The sequence below is a fragment of the Schistocerca gregaria genome, chromosome 3 (assembly GCF_023897955.1).
Source record: "Schistocerca gregaria isolate iqSchGreg1 chromosome 3, iqSchGreg1.2, whole genome shotgun sequence".
NCBI classification, from domain to species: domain Eukaryota; kingdom Metazoa; phylum Arthropoda; class Insecta; order Orthoptera; family Acrididae; genus Schistocerca; species Schistocerca gregaria.
This window is the reverse complement of record NC_064922.1, coordinates 394,978,938-395,002,019: the sequence shown is the minus strand read 5'-3', so window position 1 is coordinate 395,002,019 and position 23,082 is coordinate 394,978,938. Positions and strand designations below refer to the sequence as shown.

General features: G+C 41.1%; 1 protein-coding gene across 1 annotated transcript in view; it reads left to right on the top strand.

The window, feature by feature from the left end:
• LOC126355386 (aminopeptidase N-like) overlaps positions 1-23,082 on the top strand; it is a 159,450-nt gene that overhangs the window by 134,430 nt on the left and 1,938 nt on the right. The window contains exon 13 of the mRNA XM_050005680.1: positions 44-122. Within this exon, the coding sequence (XP_049861637.1) occupies positions 44-122 (79 nt within the window). The remainder of the gene's footprint in view (positions 1-43; positions 123-23,082) is intronic.

The following is a 23,082-nucleotide window of genomic DNA, read 5'->3' as shown; positions in this document are numbered from 1 at the left end:
GACTTAGAGAAGGAATTATTGAGCCTGATCTTTTTGTGTGCAGATACATTGACAAGAAGGCAATCAGGAAGCTGCTCACGGACATCATCCGTACAACTTGTGACCAACACCTACTTGATAAAGTAAGTGTGAAAACAATAATATCTCATTCAAAAAGTAGTCATTGAGTATACTAATGGTATTACAATGCTTTGTTTTGTCATAGAAGGCACCTAACAGATAATGCATAATGTCTGTAGTACAATGATTATACTAAAGGGGAATGCACAGTATGGTGTTGCAATTTGTACTCTGGTGATAAAAGTTGTGGTCTGGGTCCCAGTTGCTGCAATAGGAATGACTGACTTTGGACAGGAGTAGCCTCTGAACCTTGAATTAGAGGAGGTGTAGCTTAGTTGCTTACATGTTCCACACATCACCTGCAAGATACATTAGAGTGATGCAGAATGTGTGACATATCTAAATTTTATACAATGTGATATGCTGTCCACATACAGAAGAGTACCTACAATAGTGAAAAATACTTAACAAAATTATGTCACATCATATGTAATGCAAGTTTACAAATACACAGCCACCAAATAGTTTTGAAATAAACACTTTCAGTTTTGTTGTAAATATAATTTTTCTATTTATCAGGAATTTCACAGCTTGAAGACTGAAAGTTATAGTCATAACATAATTCACTCCTTTTTAGTTCAGACTCAACTTTAAAGCTCAATGAAAGTTGTCATAATCAACAATTTTAAAATTATGACATGATCTCATATCTGCTACTGGAACATGCTAAAATATAAATGGGCCCTCACAAAAAAAGTATAAAATTTCCCTCATTATAACCCCAGAGGAAGACCACTCAAATTCTGGTTAAAATGTCAGTTTTCCTCATATAGTGACAGTTATTTTACAACCAGAAAACTTTGTGCTCACTTACTCTGGTCATGGAAGCCTACAAAGAGTAATGGAGGTCCTTTTTTGTTGTGTGGTATCTCAATTACAAATTGTGTTATTTCTTTTGAACTGTGATGGGTCATTTGTGACAAATTCCTATGGTCTGTAAGTATTGTGAAATTGTAGTTAAAATGACTATTTAAAAGGGTATTTATCATAAGATTGTACTTCAGCAAGCAGTACAAAATTTCTTTCCAAATTATTATTCTCTATTATATTAACAAAATGCTTTAGTGAATGAGCAGCGTGTGAGTATTTTGTATCTACCTCCATGGAAGCTAAATGTCCAACAGAGGGAATTGATGATGGCCATCAGAGGGCATAGGTCTTACTCTCTGGGTGGGATCTGGATTGCGTCTCTCTTTGCTCTCGGCCTGTTGACACCATTGAAGCGAAGTTTTACATTTTGTACCTCACTGTACCATAGCTCACTTTAGGCTTGCCTTGTCTGTTTACCATCCCCCATCAGTCAGATATTGTTAGCTAAACTACCATTTGGAGTCATGTTGTCTACCATAGGCAGCCCTTCCACCTTGCAGCTTCACCCATTCCTCTCTTGGGCTCTAATATGTGGCTACTTGCAGATACAGCAAGTATTTTGGTACAATGAATATCATCTCTGTGAGGAACATGTATCACAAAACATTAAAAAACCTCTTACACACCTACTGAGGTCAATATAAACTTCAAATGTGAAATTTTGTATGTTAAAGTTAGCTATAAAAGGCAGGCTTACAGTTGTGTTTCTATTATCGTCTACATCAGTGGTCAAAGTAGTGGACTGCTCCTGCTATTAGGAAAATGTCTTGATTATGCTATAAATGTAGTGTCATTGTTTCAAGTTGGTAACAAGTTCGTTTATAATATAATACAGATTGGAAAAAAAAATCTACTCACCATTTAGTGGCACATATAAAAGATACAAGATAATGAAATGCACAAGCTTTTGAAGCCAGTGACTCCTTCTGTCAGGAGGGCTGAAAGGTAAGAAGGAGGGATGAAGGAAAAACACTCGTGAAGTTTCCGAAATGGGGAGTGTCACGGAAAATTGGTCTAGATCCCCAGGTCATCTATCCATTTTATAATGTATTTTCAAAAACTGATTATTTTCATTTATATAACTAGTGCATTTGAGATTTATAATTTCACATTAGATTGTGTTTATAAATAATATACATCTACAGAGGTTTCAAAATGAACATATGGTTTTGTGGCTTTATAGCACTTATTACATTCAACGTACAATTATAAATAATACATAAAATGAAAGAGCAATCCAAAAGTTTTATTTGTATACTTGATCACAAGGGGAAAGAATATGGAATGACTATGGGTGATTGAAGAACATGTTGAAGGAGTGAGAGTGTTTCATGCATTGCCCCAAGAAACCAATTCGTAAGAGTAGTTGTGAATTAGTAATTCCACTTCCATCTGTATGGAGACTTTTAAGAAAACTACAACTATGTCCTTATCATTTGCAGCTGTTAAAAGCTCTATAGCCTACAGATTATGATTTACATGCCAATTTTGGAAACAAAATATTGCTGCATGATGATGCAGATACTATGGATTGTATTGTCTTCAGTGATGAATCAGCATTTCACTTATGTGGACATGAGAGCTCACATAATGTGCACATATGGGGTGTCATAAAATCCCTGAAAGATGGTATATGTAATGAGATTCCCGCTTTTTGCCATATCCTGATGAAGCAACTGTAACTGGTGTTTCTTAGCTGTAATCTGCTAGAACTATGGCCCTTTCCTCAATTGGAAGAAGTTAAAATACACTAATTTATTTGGCTGCAAGATGGCATGCCACTTCATTGGCATAACTCAGTACACCAAGCTGTTCCAACTCAAGAACTCAGCTGCAAGCAGCTTGTGCACATGCACACAATGCTACACGTGTACAGGGCTTGGCAAGCAGCTTACATGCAGCACTGTGCACAAAACACTGACTAGGGAGGAGACCACGTACAAGGCAATACAGGGCTTCTGATTAAAAAAAAAAAAATAAATAAATAATAAAAAAATAAAAAAAAAATAAAAAAATAAAAAAAATAAAAAAAATAAATAAAATAAATAAATATACAAGTATTTTATCTAGTTTGAGAAATACATTTTCATTTATTCATGATTAATGAAATATTGGTTGTCAGTTCTTGAGCTGCCACAAGATGCAGAATACCCTTATGTTGGTTCATGCAGCTGGCACCTTTCTGCAGTTTTTACTCTCTTAATTATAGGAAACAATTGTTGGCAACCATATGTTGAGCCAAACATAGATATGATGTCAAGCTATGTTCCTGTGTAATTTGGAATACTGGTAGTCTTCTGTATGAAGATCGCAATACCATCTTACCAAATTTGTGGTGTTGTAATATAAGGTGACCATATTTTTGGAAGCTGAAGCTGGGACTAATATGGATGCCCATACAGGAGGGCAAGGGAGACCATGTCCCCCTCCCATACAGATTTCAGGGGAAGGAAAAAATATGCTGCAGTCACATGAATATAGTTCAAGAAATTTATTAAAAATAATGTGTCATCGTGTACTCAGCGATCGCACCTGAAGATGGTGGCCAGATGGATCACTGAAGTATTGTGTAGTGAAGATGATCATACCCATGAAGAGGATAAACATATGACGCTGGGAAAATCTACGGGATCACATCAGTATTGATGATAGAAGGCAATCAAGTTACATATGCAGAGGCTGTATAAGCATTTCATGATTTAAAAATGAATATGGCAGAAAAACGAAAAACCAGATTCATGCCACACTTTACAAGAAGTGCTTTAAGCAAACTTGAATCTGAGGGGGGGGGGGGGGGGGGCATGAACGTTATTAAGTTCACTGAAACCATCTGCGAATTTTATGATAGCAGTGCACAATACACTGAGCAGTGGAGGGAACATTTTAATGCCTTTTTGGACTTCAAATCGGTTCTTTTAAACGATGTACTTACATGCCTTGAGGTCCAAAAATGCCACGAATCTCTCATAAGCGTATTGCCAAACTATAACATCAACGACAGTGAATTATTTCAAGAGTGTCTTAATATGCAGCAGTCTGTCACGCCTCATAAAATAGACAAATCGAATGTAGAAGAAACTGGCACTAATATGCGCTACACTTCACATAGAAACAAATTCCTTATGAGAATATTTCCAGAATTGTGGAATTTGCTTTGTGTCTTCTAGGTACAAATGCAGTAATCGAGTGTATCTTTTCTTTGATGAATGAGATATGGACATCTGAGATAACGCAAATGAAATTTGAGAGTCTGAAATCAATTCTGACGGATAAGATTAATCTGAATTTGCACGGGAGGCTTCTCTGTCATGTATATATAAAAACACTTCATGATTTAAAAGTGAATATGACAGAAAAATGAAAAACCAGATTCATGCAACTCCTTATGAGAACTGCTTTAAGCAAACTTGAATCTGAGCGGGACATGAACGAACTTAGTTCACTTGAAACATCTGTGAATTTTATGATAGCAGTGCATAATACATTGAGCAGTGCAAGGATCGTTTACTGAAGACGATCATATACGGCGGGATACCCGCGGAGAGCATAAAAATATCTTCAATACTGCTGCGTGAAAGGTTGACGCTTCATTGTGTAAAATCCTAAGGAGAACTTAAGAGCATGGGCTTTCAAAGAATTTCCATAGTATTGTTGGTGATTTTTCTTCATTCAAAAGATATGATTTTAGTGATCCGTGGCTGGCACCATGGCTAAGCATCTGGTACTGCTGTATCCAAGTAATTGTTTGTACTCAGGCTTTCTACATGACAGAATATATGTTGAAGTAATAATAAAACTTGTGAATGACACACTCTAGATCGACTGGTAAACAGTCTGCAGCTCTCTTTATAGCATTATGCACCATGTGCGCTGCACATCCTACACCAATGATTTCACGACCAATATTGTTTGTCCCTCTTCGAGACCGTCCACCAAGGTTTATGTTGGCATTGTCTTCGCGGAATGTACAACCTTATCATTCAAATTCTATTCTGTGATGGTATCGCGTAATTTTCCAACAATATTTGCAGTTTCAACAGGCAGCTCTTTAAACTGAAGAATTTTCGCACAGCTGCCTTCAAGAGGCAAGAAATTTCGAACAAGAACAGGGAAGTATAAGATGAACATACATTCTCGAAGACTTTAATTTAGATGTTTTTAACACGTTCACAGTCACGGTCAAAATGAGTTAAATGCTCCCAGGATACCTGTTAAACAGTTCATACAGTTCGAGTCGTCATCTCATGTATAGTCCATCTGTCTTTTAAAACCAATTATTGACGAGAAAATAGAGCCTGCGAATTATCTCATAGTTGGCGTAAAGAGTGGAGAGTTCAGATCAGATGCGCAATAATATCGCCTTGCACTTTAAAGAAATAGAGCGGAAGGAGAAAGTACATTTTCCACATGAGTTACCAGTTATCTCATAGTTTTTTGTCCAATTTGTGAAGAAACACCAAGTTTTTGCGTGGAAGAATGCTTTACGAAACCGTTCCTCAACTGAAGGGTCGCGACCCGGCAACGGGACACAAAAATAAAATATCGGGTAGCACAAATATGTCCTTGTCGTAATCGACTGTTTACAATTACGTACGTTATTAACTAATCACTTTTTAGTAAGTTAATTTTTAAAAAATAGTTTCCAAAGGGAATCATGACAATTGTATGTTACATAGGAGTCGTACTCATTCTAGAAAATAATTAAATTGCACGTCGTTATGCTACTGGTTTACTGACAGTCGTCCTGCGTTTGGCTTAGTGCTGTACAGGAAATCACGTATCGACTAGAACTCACGGAGATTGTGAAGTCACAGATATCACAATAACAACTTTACACAAGAAACGTCCTGGCAGATTAAAACTGGGCGTCCGACCGAGACTCAAACTCGGGACCTTTGCCTTTCGCGGGCAAGTGCTCTACCATCTGAGCTACCGAAGCACGACTCACGCCCGCTACTCACAGCTTTACTTCTGCCAGTATCTCGTCTGAAAGGTTCGCAGGAGAGCTTCTGTAAAGTTTGGAAGGTAGGAGACGAGATACTGGCAGAAGTAAAGCTCGTGAGTGCCGGGCGTACTTCGGTAGCTCAGATGGTCAGTAAGACAAAGATGTCCCATGCCTATGCCTCTCTACGTATTAGCAATTGAGCCACTTCTCCGGATGCTCCACTGTAAACTTCAGGGCTTAACTGTCTACTCATGCAACATAAAATGTATTGCCTACGCGGACGACGTGAGTGCTGTCACGCGGTCGGAACAGGAGCTACGGGAGATCACTGACAGTATCACTGAATACGAACGAGCATCAGGCTCCAAATTAAATTATACGAAGACCAGATTATTGCCGATTGGGGGAGGCTTTCCGACAGATGTAACTTGTCCCTACAGGTTGTGCGAGACTGTCAAACCGCTAGGTATAAAAATGAGCAGTTGCCCTATAAGAACAACGGCAGTCAATTGGAAAGAACTCTTGGCCATCACGAAAGCCTGCCTTCAACAAAATAAAAGCAGAGAACAGAATCTGCTTCAACGAGTTCAATTCATCAATACCAAGATCCTTTCCAAAATCTGGTATGTTGGACAGGTTCTCCCAGTTCTAGACACTATTGCCAGGGGCATCATGTCGGCAGTCGGATAGTATGTTTGGAGGGGTGAGATATTCAAGGTGGGGACCAACGTCGTCACTCTCCCTCCAGCGGCAGGGGGCCTAGGTCTAATAGATGTCTCAACGAAATGCAAGGCTCTCCTCGTATGTAATACACTGGAGCTGTGCCACAAATACCCCGCCAGCGCACTTCGTATGGCCATACGGACATATCAACCATACAACATGCAAATACCAATAAACCTGGGGGAAGTGCACTATAAGGCGAATCATATCAGGATGTTTCTCTTAGAAGCCAGCTACCTGAAGTCGAAATCGAGTGCTCCATTAAGTGATCTAACATCTGCTCAGCTATATCGGCTGATGAACGAAACTGGAAGAGCCCACTGAATGGTGACGAAGTACCCCTTACGGATTGGACTAGAATCTGGACAAACATCAATAACAGTGTTCTAGGCACTGACGTCCGATCCACTTGGTACAAAATTGTCAATCAGACAATACCAACTAGAGAGCGACTCCATAAAACACATCTGTCGGTGTCACACAAGTGTCGAGAATGTAATGTCATCGACACCTTACAACACCGTTGTGCCTGTGGTGAGAACGGCCATATATAGAACTGGTGTCGTAGGACCATGGCATCGATCTGCAGGACAACAATGCAGAACATCTCTCTAACATCGATTCTCCAACCGGATGGAACTTACTATCCGGTAACCAAAAAGAACACGTGGACGTGGTTGGCAGCGCACACACTGCACTACATCATTAATACCCAGGAAGACCGGACATACATGGGCTACAGAGTATACCTAGCCACACAGGCTAAGTTATTGATGAGGGACTCAAAATATAAGAGAAAGTTTGCCAATTATATCGCGGCGCTACAACTAGTGACGATATGACATACATACAATGAAGAGACTTATAAGAGGATGCTAGACGAACAGATGGATGAATGAACAGGTGTTCAGTTGTTAAACCCAAGTTGTACTCACCAAAATTTTTTTACCAATAATTAAATAGCGAAAAATTGAAGGTGTAGTACGGCTTAATATGGGGAAAATGAGATTTTCATTATTCACTCACTGTATTTAACATTTATTTATCATTCCTTTAAAATAGCATAATAACTTCAATTAAACACTGTTCAATCACTCATTCTGCACACTTATTTAATTATTATGGCACTTTTAAACTGCAAATCCTCTAAGAGTTGTCTTGAATCTTCACGATTCTCTCTTAAGAGCGTTGATGTGGAAAGATACGTACAGCAACCAGTAATCAGAGTCGGAACTGTGTCTGCAAAATCACAACGATTATTAAACATTTTTGCTGTCACTAATTACAAGCAATGTGATTGACAGAGTAGTATTGCTAATATTCCCTGTAATGAAAGACACTCAATGGGGGATGTTTCACATTTGCAAGAACGATCTCACTTAAGTAATTAAGTTCATCGAAACACTTGCATACTAACCTCTCGTCTGACGAAGACAGTCTAAAGACGCAGTGGCAATTTCTCCAGGTCTGTTGACATTGATATTTTGAATTATCGCTACGGTATACCGACAAGGTAACCTCCCCATCGCACACTCCTCAGATTTAGTTGTAAGTTGGCACAGTGGATATGCCTTGAAAAACTGAACATAGATCAATCAAGAAAACAGGAAGAAGTTATGTGGAACTATGAAACAAATAAGCAAAATATACAAACTGAGTAGTCCATGCGAAACATAGGCAACAGCAAGGATAACGTGAGCTCAGGGGCGCCGTGGTCCCGTGGTTAGCATGAGCAGCTGCCAAACGCGGGGTCCTTGGTTCAAGTCTTCCCTCCTTCCTTCCTTATTTACTTTCGCAAAATGTTATGATCGGTCCGTTCGTTCATTGATGTCTCTGTTCACTGTAATAAGTTTGGTGTCTGTGTTTTGCGACCGCACCGCAAAACCATGCGATTAGTAGACGAAAGGACGTGCCTCTCCAATGGGAACCGAAAACATTTGATCGCAAGGTCATAGGTCAACCGATTCCTCCACAGGAAAACGCGTCTGATATATTCTATACGTCACTGGTGACGGCATGTGCGTCACATGACAGGAATATATTCTCGACCCACCTAACTTGTACACTTGGCGAATGAGTAAAAAGATTCTTCCACCTTGCCCGATTTAGGTTTTCTTGTGGATGTGATAATCACTCCCAAAAAGTGATGAAAACATAAGAGTTTGTGATATAAACTGCAACAAATGAATGCAACGGTTTCACAGTCGCACAGTTTTCCCTGTGTTCTGTCAAAACATATGTTTTTAACGTTTTCAAATTTTTCCGTGTGTGGACCGTCAAATCCTGCATATGTCCAAGCAAATCTGAACATGTCCTGGAAATTTGGAGAGCGAAGTTGATTAGGTGCGACTGCCTGAACTTTTCTCTCAAGGGAAGATTTGAACCAAAGACCTCTCGTTTTGGAGCTGCTCACGCTAACCACGGCACCACGATGTTCCTAAGCACACATTATCCTTGATGTTGCCTATCTTGCACATGGACTACTCAGTTAGTATATTTTGCTTATTTTTTCATAGTCCACACAAGTTCTTCCTGCTTTCTCGATTGATCTGTGTTCTGTTTTTCAAGGCCTATTCACTGTGTCAACGTATAACTAAATCTGAGGGCGGTACGATGGGGAGGTTACCTTGTGAGAGTCTGAAATGTAGTTGGGATACCTGTGAGCATAACAATACGTTATAATTCGTTTTCTAAACAAGAACTGTTAGGTACTGTATGGCTACTTACATATTAATTACACTATTAATATTTTCACAATTGTTTCTTTAATACAAAATTAAAACCAACGGTAGAACAAATGTAAAACATACTTACTAAAGACAGTTTTGTTGAGATGCAATTTTCTGTGTGGACAAGTGTAAGTTTTTCATAAGATGATAAATCGTTGAAATCGGGGGAATCGCAGAAATCGCAAAAGTAAGAGGACTCGCAGAAGTCACAGAAACAGCAGTGGTAGAGTGCGGAGGGATACAAGTCTTGAATTCGTTAACTGCGATTCTTAACTGCGACAGCACAGTTAAGAATAACAGATACTGAATAGTAGCATTCACAGAAATAACTGATACCGGAAAATCGAAGTTTAGCCCATCACTAGTTTGGCGTAACAGTGAGGCTCACAATGCTACGAGAATTTCAAAGAGAGTACAACATAGATTAATTCCCTTACTATACAGCAACTCTTATTCAATTTCTGACTCGTTAACTGTGCTGTCGTGTGATAGATTTTTGGATACCGTATCTTGTCGTCAAGAGATCCCGCTTTAGAGGAACAATGGATGAAATTTCTAATACCTTTAAATTAGATACATACGGCTAAGTATCAATCGGGGTTTTCAGCATTGGTGTTCCTGAAGAAATAAATAGGCCTTTATAAACCAATTAGAAATTGAACCGGTAAAGATAACGTCTATTGAACCGAATTTGGAGTTCATAGTTAAAAATAAACAGCTACGTACTTCTCACTAATATAGTACAGCTAAGATGATATAACTGTGAAAGTGTAATTATCATTTTATTGTTAAAGGCTGGCGCTTGAAATACATTGCATCCTGTGTAGACTTTAGAAGGTGTTTTAATTTGCTTTGTTATCAGCCACAGGAGAACTTGAACTTTTTGCGTCCGGTAAGTCCTGTGGGGGTCTGGGTGGCATCATTAGAAATGTTAATCGTGTCAGCTGTTCTCATTTTCTCTGCTTTAAGACATATTAACAACTAAAAAACTTTGTTTCCGTTACCATTAGCGACACACAGTATACATTTTTCGTATGAAACTAAAATATTTGGATGAAATTTTGTGTGCACTTTTCTCTTACTTTATTCCAAGTGGGAAAATAAAAATTCTGTTTCACCACGTCCGGATTACTTACTGTACCTGTTGCTGACGAATTTGCAACGAATGTTTTCGTATCTGGCTAAAATACGCATAAACTCGTTTCCTATGAGTCAACTCGTAGTTGGCGCCAGTGGCCACTTCGTTCGTACGAAAAACTCACAATTTGCCGGCAACGCGTTAAGCTTTACAATCTGGCACTACGTAACTTGACGTAGCTCTTATGAATCGTATTACATAGCGTATTATCAGGGGAGTTATCGTAAAACATTTTACTTAAAATTTAGCTGGTTAAATTTGAAATGCTGTACAAACTTTCATGGGACATAGCTACGAACCATTCTGATTAAACCAGGTGTCAAATAAAAAACGGCACTAAAATCGGATCTTTCGTTCGGAAGTTATGATACCACTGACATACACACTCAAACACACTTTAAACTTGTAACACTCCTCTGTTTAAGTCGTCGGTTAATCACTAAAAAAGTGCAGTAATAGTCAGAGTTCTGGCATCCATGCATTACATCCAATAAGAAGAACCCACTTCGATTTGCGTGGGAGTGTCATATATCACAACAGAAAAAAATTATAGCGTTCTGAGAGACGATTCATAGTAGTTGAGGGTTAATTAAAAGCAGAGTTACCACACTGTTTATGACACTGAATTATGAATACGTTACTTACCTCTCTTGAAGTTCGGAACTGAAAACTTTGTGACTTTAGGGCATTGCGAAGCGGTACAATACTCACGCCAACAAAACTATCACGAAAGGGCTACCGCTACGGAAAACCTGCTCAGTAATGCCAACTTCAGCACAAGTATTATTGAAGGTCTCGATCGTGTCAGCTGACAGGTCGTGTAAACGCATTCTGTAATGTGGTTTGGGAAATGATATGGAAATAAAGTAAAAAAACACTTTTAAACTACTAAAAATGTGAGAAGTTACATGTTGAAATATCCGATGACCGAGACTTGGATTTGACCTGCAAAAACCGCAACATTTAGGCGTCCCGGCTGAACCCGGTCAGAATAAGGAGACAAGACTCCAAAAACCGGAACCGTTCCGGTCAAATCGGGACGTCTGGTCACTTTATGTAATATACGTCCTTGTGCCAATGGTGGATACAGAAAAACCTCATGGAGGGGGTGCCAAAGCTACCTTGAGCTACCTTTAATTTTACCGTGATAAAAAATAATCAAGTCACAAGCAAAGTTTAAGAAAGTTTTATTTAAACTGATTATACACATACACAGGAGAATGCAATCTTATGATATAAAAAAGTTACAATTGTGGTTCTCTTCCTTAAATGATGAATTCTATGCGCCTATTCTTCCTGGAAAATTGGTTAATTACATCGTCAATAGGACAATCAGTGTCAGGGTGTGTGTGCAACAGAGTGATGCCATTAAGTCGACCCTCCTTCACTGTCGACCTGTTATGTCTTTGTACGCCATAATGCTGAAAAACTTCTTTCTGCTGTAGCAACAGATGCAAGTAAACAAGGAAAGATGTTGTACAGCATGTGCAAAGTAGCATAGTCAGATTTAGGACAAACAAACAACGCTTGCATTACGGAATCACGATCATTAAGGACGTTGTTGCTCGTTTACTTGTATTGAAGAATCTCTCCCATTAGTCTCTCCTTAATCACAAAGAGTGATTCTTCTTCAAAGAACAGTGGCTCACTTAAGCACTGATTCAAATTATGTGCCAGATCATTTCCGTCATGTTGCAATAGTTGTGAGGGCAAAGTATGTTGAATTTTAAATGGTAAATATTTTCTTGTTAAATATTTTCTCTGTACAAGGAAACAGTAGAATATTCGTCACTTTTCTCGAAGAAATGATAGACAGAATAACGCATTGAGATCACTAGAATGGGCGCGACTTTTCTCATAGGTAATGTGTTAGCTGTCTATATGCCAGACAGAAACGTATAAAATACGATAACGCGGATGCGCGTGTTACATCAGAAAGTACAACTACTCGATTACTAGACTCAGTCGAGTGGACTGACGAAAGAAAAGAACGAATAGCGTACGGGCTGACTGGTGGGGGTGAAGCAGGTGTCAATGGCAGACGGCCCCGCAGTGGGGAGGGGGGGGGGGGGGGGGGCGGTCGCCGTGAAACCCCATATGTATCTGTCACTGCCTTGTACGGGATGCTGTTTTGCAAATCTAGTAGTTCTAGTTGCATTTCTGAAGGAGCAGTATCTGGTACAACTTAAATTGTAGTGCTGAACAGTTTTAACTCATTTTGTAGGCATCACAAGTCCTGAAACCTCACTTCAAAACTTTGACAAAGTTGTACAATAATTTGTTAATCACCAAAACTAACTTCTCCAGGCTATTGAAGGGAACATTAAAATTTTTTCAAGATTCCACTACCAAGTTGCCTTTCAAATAGATCAAGTTTGCCCATGAAAACATTAATTTTACCACAAATATCAACAATTAATAAATTCTTTCCTTGAAGTGATGTATTTAGGCTGTTTAAATGTCTTGTAATGTCAGTTGGGAAGGCCAGGACAGCTACCCATGCCTCTCTCCTTTCCGGTCCATAAACAATGCAATTTATTCCTAGATTGTGAAAAATACATTGAGAAATTAGCCGCTGCTAAGTCACTGTACTGTGCAGTGATAAGGATACCACTATAGGCCACTTCCAGGTCGTGCAGAAAGCCTTTGAACTGATGACAGTTGACACTGTGGCACCTTACAAAATTTACACACTTCACCATGACCATCATGATGTCGGCGTATTTCACCCTTTCAATACAGGGGCTTCCTGTTTCACAAAACAGTGTATGCTTTACATTTCTTTCGAAAATTTCGTTTGTGTTTTTCCTTCAGACAAAATTTTGCTGGCTCCCAGCCATTTTTGGTGCATTGCCTGTTGCCACAGAACAAAGCCTATCCCACGGCAAGCAGATTTTCTACAGACTCACAGACAACCTCAAATATGTCATAACCTGTGGTTGTATACTCCACTGGTATCACATGTAGCAGTTCCTCGAAAACAAGTAGTTCTGAATTAATGCTCCTCACAAATATTGTGAGCTGTTTTGGTCTGAGACATCTGTGGCCTCATCAAGCTATAAAAGTCTGGCATTTCTGTTTCAGTTGATTTTCGAAATCCGTGCCCATATTATGGATCGATGAGATAACATATGCTTGGAGAGGCAAACTCCTTCAAATTTTGTAGTGTCAGTTGGCTCTAAGCACTCAGCAATGGTGAGCAGCAAGGGACCGATGGGAATGGTGTTCCAGTTGTCGCAATGATGAGTGCAGCTTTGTGGCTTGCTTGAACGACCGCATCAGTTGACTTTGTCAACATCAGCAGTCTACAGTAGTTGCACAACATGTGTTCACTAATCAGTACCAATACAAAGCACACAGGACAAGTATGCATTCATTTGTTATATTTATTAATTTATTTTGCATCAGATTTACCTGCTGCTGAACTTCTCTCTTAAGTGTGACAATGACTTGCTTTCCTGCATTACTGTATGGCTCACTGTAGTTCGTCACATGAAGAGACATGTAGTGATGCTGTATAATGTACTTCTTCATTGTATTCAGAGCTTTGGGCCACATAAGACAACAAGGCAACCCATCTTTCTCAACAAACAAAAAGCATTCTTCCCAAACAGTAAAAAATGGCAACAGGTTGCTTCCAGAACTCGTTGCCATCGTGAAGTCCGCTAGAAAGTACAAGATGTAACTGAGCAACAGGAACATAACACAGGAGTCCGGATGTGCGTTGAAATGGGCCCTTGTAGGTAGCCAACTGCTTAGCACCTGTTCACCAGAAGAGCCCAAGAGTGCATGTGGGTGCCCGTGCCCCATAGGGTCAACTTGGAACAGCTTGCAGTAAGTTGCAGGATTGGTTAAAAGACGTTTTACCTGACCGTTGGATTGGGCCACAAGGGGCCAGATAACAGCTTATTTTGCATGACTCCATGTTAACACATGATCTGATGCCATGCAACCTTTTACTTTGGGTGTTCATAAAGAATCACACATATGTGCCTTCATTACCAGCTGATCTACCTGACTTTAGTAACAGCATTGTTTTGACAATTACTCCAGACATACTGACTAAGGTTTGAGACGAACTCGCCTATCGACTCCATGGGCGATGAATGGTGCTCACATTCAACACTTGAAGCAAGAGAGAGAGAAAAAAAGAAAATAGAAAAGAAAAGCCAACTGTTTGAGGTGTTGTTTCATTTCATGTATTATTTATAACCGTAAGTTGAATGTAGTAAATGCTACAAAGCCTTAAAACCCATACATTCATTTTGAAACACCCTGTACATATATACGCCACAAGTTACAATGCAATTGAAGGCAGAAGGTACCTTGTACAGCTGCCAATAATTCTCTTTCCTGTTCCATATGCAAATGGAGCCATGGGAAAAGTTCTTCTAAATGCTACCATATGAGTATTGGTTTGTCTTGTCTTCATGGTCCTTGTTGTTGTTATGGTCTTCAGTACAGATACTAGTTTGATGCAGCTCTTCATGCTACTCTATGCTGTGCAAGCTTCTTCATCTCCCAGTACCTACTGCAACCTACATCCTTCTGAATTTGTTTAGTGTATTCATCTCTTGGTCTCCCTCTACGATTTTTACCCTCCACGCTGCCCTCCAATACTAAACTGTTGGTCCCTTGATGCCTCAGAATATGGCCTACCAACTGTTCCCTTTTTCTAGTCAAGTTGTGCCACAAATTTCTCTTCTCTCCAACTCTATTCAATACCTCCTCATTAGTTATGTGATCTACCCATCTAATCTTCAGCATTCTTCTGTAGCACCACATTTCGAAAGCTTCTGGTCTCTTCTTGCCTAAACTATTTATCGTCCACGTTTCACTTCCATAACTGGCCACACTGCATACAAATACTTTAAGAAACGGTTTCCTGACACTTAAATCTATACTTGATGTTAACAAATTTCTCTTGTTCGGGAATGCTTTCCTTGCCATTTCCAGTCTACATTTTATATCCTTTCTACTTCGACTAACATCAGTTATTTTGCTCCTCAAATAGCAAAACTCATTTACTACTTTAAGCGTCTCGTTTCCCAATCTAATTCCCATAGCATCACCCGATTTAATTCTACTGCATTCCATTATCCTCGTTTTGCTTTTGGATGGTCTTTCTGTGAAATAAACATTGATCAACCAGAACATTATGACCATCTACTTAATAGCTGGTATGTCCACCTTTGGCACAGATAACAGCAGCAACGCAACGTGACGTGGAAGCAATGAACCCTTGGCAGGCTGCTGGAGGGAGATGGCACCACATCTGCACACACAAGTCACCTATTTCCTTTAAATTCTGGGGAGGGAGGTGATTAGCTCTGACCACTTTCAGTTACATCCCAGATGTGTTCGATGAAGTTCAGATCTGGTGATTTGTGGTGGCCAGCATACCAACTGGAATTCGCCACTGTGTTCCTTGAACCACTCCATCATAATCCTGGCCTTGCGATATGGCATACTCTCTTGCTAAATAATAATGTCGTGTGACGAGGTCCTCCCGTCGGGTAGACCGTTCGCCTGGTGCAAGTCTCTCGATTTGACGTCACTTCGGCGACTTGCGCGTCGATGGATATGAAACGATGATGATTAGGACAACACAACACCCAGTCCCTGAGCAGATAAAATCGCCGACCCAGCCACGAATCGAACCCAGGCCCTGAGGATTGACATTCTGTCGCGCTGACCACTCAGCTACCAGGCGCGAACACTCTTGCTGAAAAATGCCAACTCCTTGGCACGTCATGGTGTCTTGCATGAGCTCCACTGGCCCCATGGATGCCCACATGAATTTTCTCCAAAGCTTAATGGATTTGCCGCCAAGTTCTCTCCATCCCGCAGTACGGGAGTCAAGGAACTGTTTCCCTGAAAGATGACAGATTTGCGACCTAGCATTGGCATGATGAAGCAGGTATGCAGGTATCAGGATTCATCAGACCATGCAATGCTCTGCTACTGCACCAATGTCCATTGCTGATGGTCACATCCCATTTCAGTCATAGTTGCCAATGTCATTGTGTTAACAATGGCACAGACATGGGTCTTCAGCTGTGTAGGCCCATCGTTAGGAGTGTCCACTGCACTGTGTCTTCAGACACACTTTTACTGTACTCAGCCTTGAAGTATGATGTTAGTTCTGCCACAGTTCAGTGACTTCCCTGTTTTACCAGTCGCCCAGTCTATAATGTCCAACATCTGCAATGAGGGGTGGCCCTCCAACCCCACAATGCCTGGACGTGGTTTCACCTGTGTTTTTCCACATGTTGAAGGTAATCATTACAGGACACCTCAAGCATCCAACAAGTTGTGCGGTTTCTCAAACGCTCATGCTGAGCCTCTGGGTCATCACAATCTGCCATTGGTTGAACACAGATGCACTGCACGACTTCCCCATTCTACACATGGACAGCAATCTCAATACTACATGTGCCACGTGTATGTCAGACTAGCAGTTATTCCTCACCAAGTGATGCTGCCATCAAATGGATGGGTTTATACTGATAGTGGGTTGGTGGTCGTAATGTTCTGGCTGACCAGTGTATGTTGGTGGCAGTAGAACCATTCAGTAATCTGTCACAAATACTGGTTCTCTAATTTTCTCAATAGCTTTCACAGAAAAAAAAATTTCTTCCTTTCAGGGATTCCACTTTGAGTGGAACGAGCATTTCCGCAACACTTGCTTGTTAGTTGAATCTACTGGAAACATATCCAGCAGCAGGTCTGTGAATTGTTTTGATGTCTTCCTTTAACTTACCTGGTGGGGATCGCAAATATTCGAGCAGTATTCCAGAGTTTGTCATTGATATGTTCTGTACACTGTCTTTTGTACACTTCCCTAGAATTCTCCTAATAAACCAAAGTCAACCATTCACTTTCCCTACAAACGATGTTATAAGGGCTGTTCGAAACGCACCTGACTTTTATTTACAAAATCAGTCTTTATTGAAATACAATTGTTTGATGCTGTTTACCTTCAAAGTAGTCCTCTTTAGCTTCCACACATCTCTCCCAATGCTACTGCCTCTGCTGAAAGCATCGCTGAAAAGCCTCTTTTGGCATGGTGCACAGCTGCTCCACCAAATTCTGTATAATGTGATCCCTTTGTAGAAACCTGGTTCCTTACAGAGTCTTTTTCATTTATGCAAAGCCAGAAGACACTTGGTATTACGTCAGGGGAATAAGGAGGTTGATAAACTTCAGCTGTGTTGTGTTTGGCCATCAATTGAGAACAATGAGAGGGTGTGTTATTATGGTGAAGGAGCCAACTGTCCACAGCTCACAAACCTAGTGCCGGGATGGTTCCTTTAAAAGAGCATGGCTGACTTCCTTTCCCATCCTTCCCTAATCTGATGGGACCATTGAAATCTCTGTTTGGTACCCTCCCCCGAATCAACCAATCACAAGTCTGGCTGTTTGCATCTCACTGCTTCAGTGAGAAAGTGGTACAAAATCTCTTGGTAATACTCCTTATTGACATTAGTACCTTCTGGGGTGTACCTGTGAAGGACCACACCATCAGAGTTGAACAAGATGGTTAGCATGGCTTTCACTATGCTGTGTACCTGCCTTGCTTTTTTGGATCTCAGGGGTGATGGATGCTTCCACTTTAATGACTGGAACTTTGTTTCTGGGTCGTACCCATAAGCCCAGGACTCGTCACCAGTGATCTCTGCTTTGAGAAAGTTTGGATGACTGTTCGCAGTATCGAGTATGTCCTGTGAACACTCCAATGAAAGTTGCTTCTGCTCAGTTGTTAGCAACTCAGCACAAATTTTGCTGAAATCCTTCTGAAGCCCAAATGTTTGTTTAAAATGGAGAGAATGGATCCAGTACTAATTTTAACCTCATTCAGAAATTCTCTGATCATGAATCATTTATCGTGCATCACCAGGTTCCTTACGTGATCTATAACAACCTCATTTGCACATGCTGAGGGCCTACCTGTACTTGCTTCACCCACTGATAAGCAGCTTTCTTTGTAGATGTTGCACCACTCCTTTATCTGTGTGGTACATGTTGCTTCATCCACAAACACTTGTTAAATCTTGCAGGTTGTTTCAAACTGAGAATCGCTGGCTGACACCACACTTTACCATTTAGCAGGTTTTGGATGACGCTCTTTGACGATCATGCTTCCTTTTTTTGGGCTTCCCGGACATGCTTTCGTTGCTACGTGGACTCCATTCTCGAGTCCAGTTGCACTTATGATCGAAGAGATGTGGTAATTGCTGTCCAATAACTATTTCAAATGAGTCCATGTGGTCACATTGTGCATTGAGTTTCATTAATACCACAAGGCGCCTAGTCAACTTTACCATCCATGGAGAACAGATTTTCAAGGGTTGAGTCAATGTTGTAATCTCACTTGTACAAACTCAGCTTGCAAAGCTTCATATCCAGATTCACTGATCTGAGGTGTTGTGGTCCAACTGGATCCTAATCTGGAAGTTTGTACTGTAATCCCCTAACTGGACAACCTTTCCCTATACAATATTTTGAAAATCATGCATTCTTTTGAGATCATACAGGCTGCAAATGAATGCATCGTGCCTCGACCTCAGTTAGCAACGATCCAGCATGATTCCTTTATCTTGAATGTCTCTGTAGCCTCTGAATAGCCTGCCATGAGTCGTTGAGGTAAGCAGTGGGGTCTCTCATCATGTCCTGATTGCATCATGTCACACCTGCAAGTACGCTGTCCAGGTCATTGGGCACACAGCATTCATTATGGGAAACATGAGCATCTCCTCACTGTTTGTTATGAACCATCAATACAGTCAGATTCCACCACCCACATGCATCAGCAAATGGTGAATGAACTTCAGGCAGCTGTTTCTCAGGGTGATCCTTCTACTTTTAAGTTGCTTATGACGCTCTTGACTGCAACCCAGGATGTCTGCTACTGGCTGGACACAGGAACACTGTTTCTTCGACCAACCTCCACATATATGCTCGTCTTGGTTCCCCTGACTTGACCCCACCCTTCCTTATGTTGGTTACCTATGGAAACAGTTCAGTTCCTCTCCAGGACCAATGCATAGTCAATAATACATAGAAACTGGTTGTACAGCAGATAACTCTTTTCTTGTTGATAGACACTCAGCTGGCAACATTTATGGCCCCAGTGCCTTCTTTCTGTTTGGGTTCTCCATCACTGACAATGTTTCTGTCATTATCCAAAATGGTTCCCTACTAGACCCTGACAATCTCTTTTGTTGCCTTCACACCTCTGTTTGACCCTGGCCTTGGGTGCGCCACAGATTTCTAGGCCCATATCTCCTTATGTCCTAATGCTGTGCCATATTTCTGCCAAATGTGACTTCTTCCTCTCTCTTTAGGGGAGGCTGCTAAGCAAGAACTTGATCGCCTCTATGCAGCAGGGGTAACTGAACAGGTCAAAACTGGTGCTTGGGCCACACCCCAAGTGGTGGTCAGTAAACTCAAAGGCTGTCTGGCTATGTGGAAATTTTATGTCAACAAAAATGCCCAGTCACAAGTGGAAAACTTCTGTGTCCCACATCCAGAGGACTTCATCACAATGATCGTTGGAGGTGATTATTTCCCTGAGACAGGCCTTGCTGAAGCATATTTTCAGGTACACCTGGATGAGGAATCACAGTGCCTTATGGTCATCAACACTCCCACAAATACAGGTGCTTGCCTTTAGAATCTTTTTCACTCTGGTGATTTTTCCAGATACACCCAGAAAAATTAACGGTTTCCATTCATACTTGTACTGCATGTAACATAACTGCTACAGGTGCTACATGTCAGGACCATCTGTGCAAACTTGGTACACTCTTTACTACATCGCATGATGCAGAGCTCAGGTGCTGTTTATACAAATGTCAGTTTCTTCAGGAGCAGGTGGAATATGTGGGCCACTTGCATAATAAAAGTGGGATCCACACCACTGGCCGCAATCTTTCTGCCATTGACTCTCTATCCTGCCCCCAAAACCGACAGGAAGTTCAGGTTTTTTTAGGGAAAGTAAATTATTATTGTAAGTTCCTTCCTCAGGCAGCCCACATTATGCATACACTCAGCAAGCTGTAAAAGAAGGCTGTTCAGTACAGATGGACAGCTGCTTGTGAGCATGCTTTCACACAGCTGAAGTGCATGTTGCATTGGTGTCCTGCATTATGCCCTTTACTCCATTCTATTCTCTGGTTTTGGCCATGAGTGCTCTTTACTACATGTACTACTACTTAATGTAGAGGCCCTTCCCCATCTGCTCTCAGAGCCTGACCAGCATCCAGTATTTGACTGATAGGAAATCTCCTGTTTCCACATTGACAAAAATGATGAGACATTTCGGATGGGTTACTATTTACGGCTAATCACATCATCATGAACATGAGTTGTGACCCCATCTTGTGGTGTCATGGTACTGGTTCATTGTAATGATAGTGATACAGAGTAGTTGATTGCCTGTACATCAAATTCGTTAACATCTTCTCAAATGAACTACTTGCAGTTCAAGAAAGAGGCTTTGGTAATCATTTTTGACATTAAAAAGTACTGTGTTTCCGTTTACAGGACCAACTTTATCCTCATTATGGACCATAAGCTGCTCTTGGCTCTCTTTGGACCCTGCTGTCAGCTTCTGAAGTGGACAACACAATGCGTCCTGCACTTGGTGCTTTTCCTCGGCTCTTACATTTATACCATTAAATACAAACTCACAGTACAACATGTAATGTAGAGGCCCTTTTCCATTTGCTCTCAGAGCCTGGCCAGCATCCAGCATTTGGACGATAGGAAATCTCCTGTTTCCACATTGACAAGAATGATGGGACATTTTGGATGGGTTACTTATTATGGCTACGCACATCATCATGAATATGTATTGTGACCCCATCTTGTGGTGTGATATGCGCTATGTGCACCATGGGTGGCCCCCTTCTTTTTCAGAGTCTTCTGATGCCAAGCTCTGGGCCTATACTCGCCACTACAACTAATTGTCCGTCATCTCCAATGTTTTCCTGCTTCACACATAAGCAGATATTCACTGTGTCATCATCCCATCTACCCTTATATGTCTGCACCTCCTCCATTGTGGGTATTGGGGAATGTCACAGATGAAGATCCTCATGAAGCACCTTGCATAATACTTAGGACAGAACAAATGCGTGGGGACCATGGTACGCATCTGTTTTGCTTGTGCCAGACACAGGGGCAGCTCTGCCTCAATCTTTTGCCCCTGGCCCACCCTCACCATGCCTGGTATTACATTTATCTTGACTTTGCTGGCCACTTTCTGGGATCTATATGGTTCATTGACATGGATGCTTATTGTAACATCCAATGTGTGGTCAGCATGATGTCCATCAATGATGGCACTCTCAATGCTCTCATCCCAGTTCTCTCCATTGAAGGGCTTCCCCACACCATCATGTCAGATAATGGGTTCCAATTTACTGTACTGACTTTCAAACAAACCTGTGCCTCCAGTGGCATCATGCAACAATGTAGTCCAACATCTCACCTGTCCTCCAATGCTAAAGTGGAGCATATGGTGCATAAATTTAAGCAATAAATATTGAAAGAGGTGGGTATTTCCAAGAACACATCTGCACTCACACTATTTCTCAGCACCTTCCATTCCACCTCTGTCCATGACCAAGGCTGCAGCCACATACTCTCATCCATGCCCTGGCCACACAAGTCACAGAAACCCGAACCCAGCTTGCCAGGCACTTTCCGCTGGGTGCAGCCCGTGTGGGTATATTCCACCTTTCTGCCTTCCCCAGAATCATCCAGGGTGCTTCCGACTCTATGTGCCCTTTTGAGGGGCAGGGATCTGGTACCCCAGCCCAGCAAATTTGTAGACCTGCTGGATAGTATGGACATCGATGATTGCCAATAGGTGGAACTGCTGTAATTGCAGGCACTGCAGTTGCTGATGTAAGCACTGCTACAAGTCACGCCTTTCCAGCCAGCCTATCAGGGATTGCAATCACCCTTTAAACCTAGCACTGTGGCCTCTCCATCTGTTACTTGTGATTTCTCTGCATTACAATATAGATCTCATTGCACATTGTTGTCTCGGTTCTAAATTCCCTTCCTTTTAGAATTCTGATTTTGGTTTGCCCTTTGGACTTGTTATTCTGCCATACCATTTGCATTGTCTGTCATTCTCTTGTGTCACCCACCTGCTGTTCTCCAATGAAGTGCTGTCGATGCTCTTGGCCAGTTGTCCAGCCGCTGCTGGCTCTGAAGTCATTTCCAGACGTGTTCATTTCCAGTCACTGTAGATATGAATATGTCTAGCAGCATACCACTAATACTGTGTCGGAATATTACAGGACTGTGTTTCCTACTCATCTGCATTAACTTGCATTATTTCATGTTTACAGAAAGCTGCCATTAATCTCACCAAACAGAAACTCTATGCAAGCCACATTTATCCTCCTATTGTCACTCAAAGAAAAACAGATTACTGTACAATATAACATCATGAGCAAACAGACACAGATTGCTGCCTATTCTACCCATCAGATCATTTACATACACAGGAAACAAGAGCGGTTCCGTCACACTTTCCT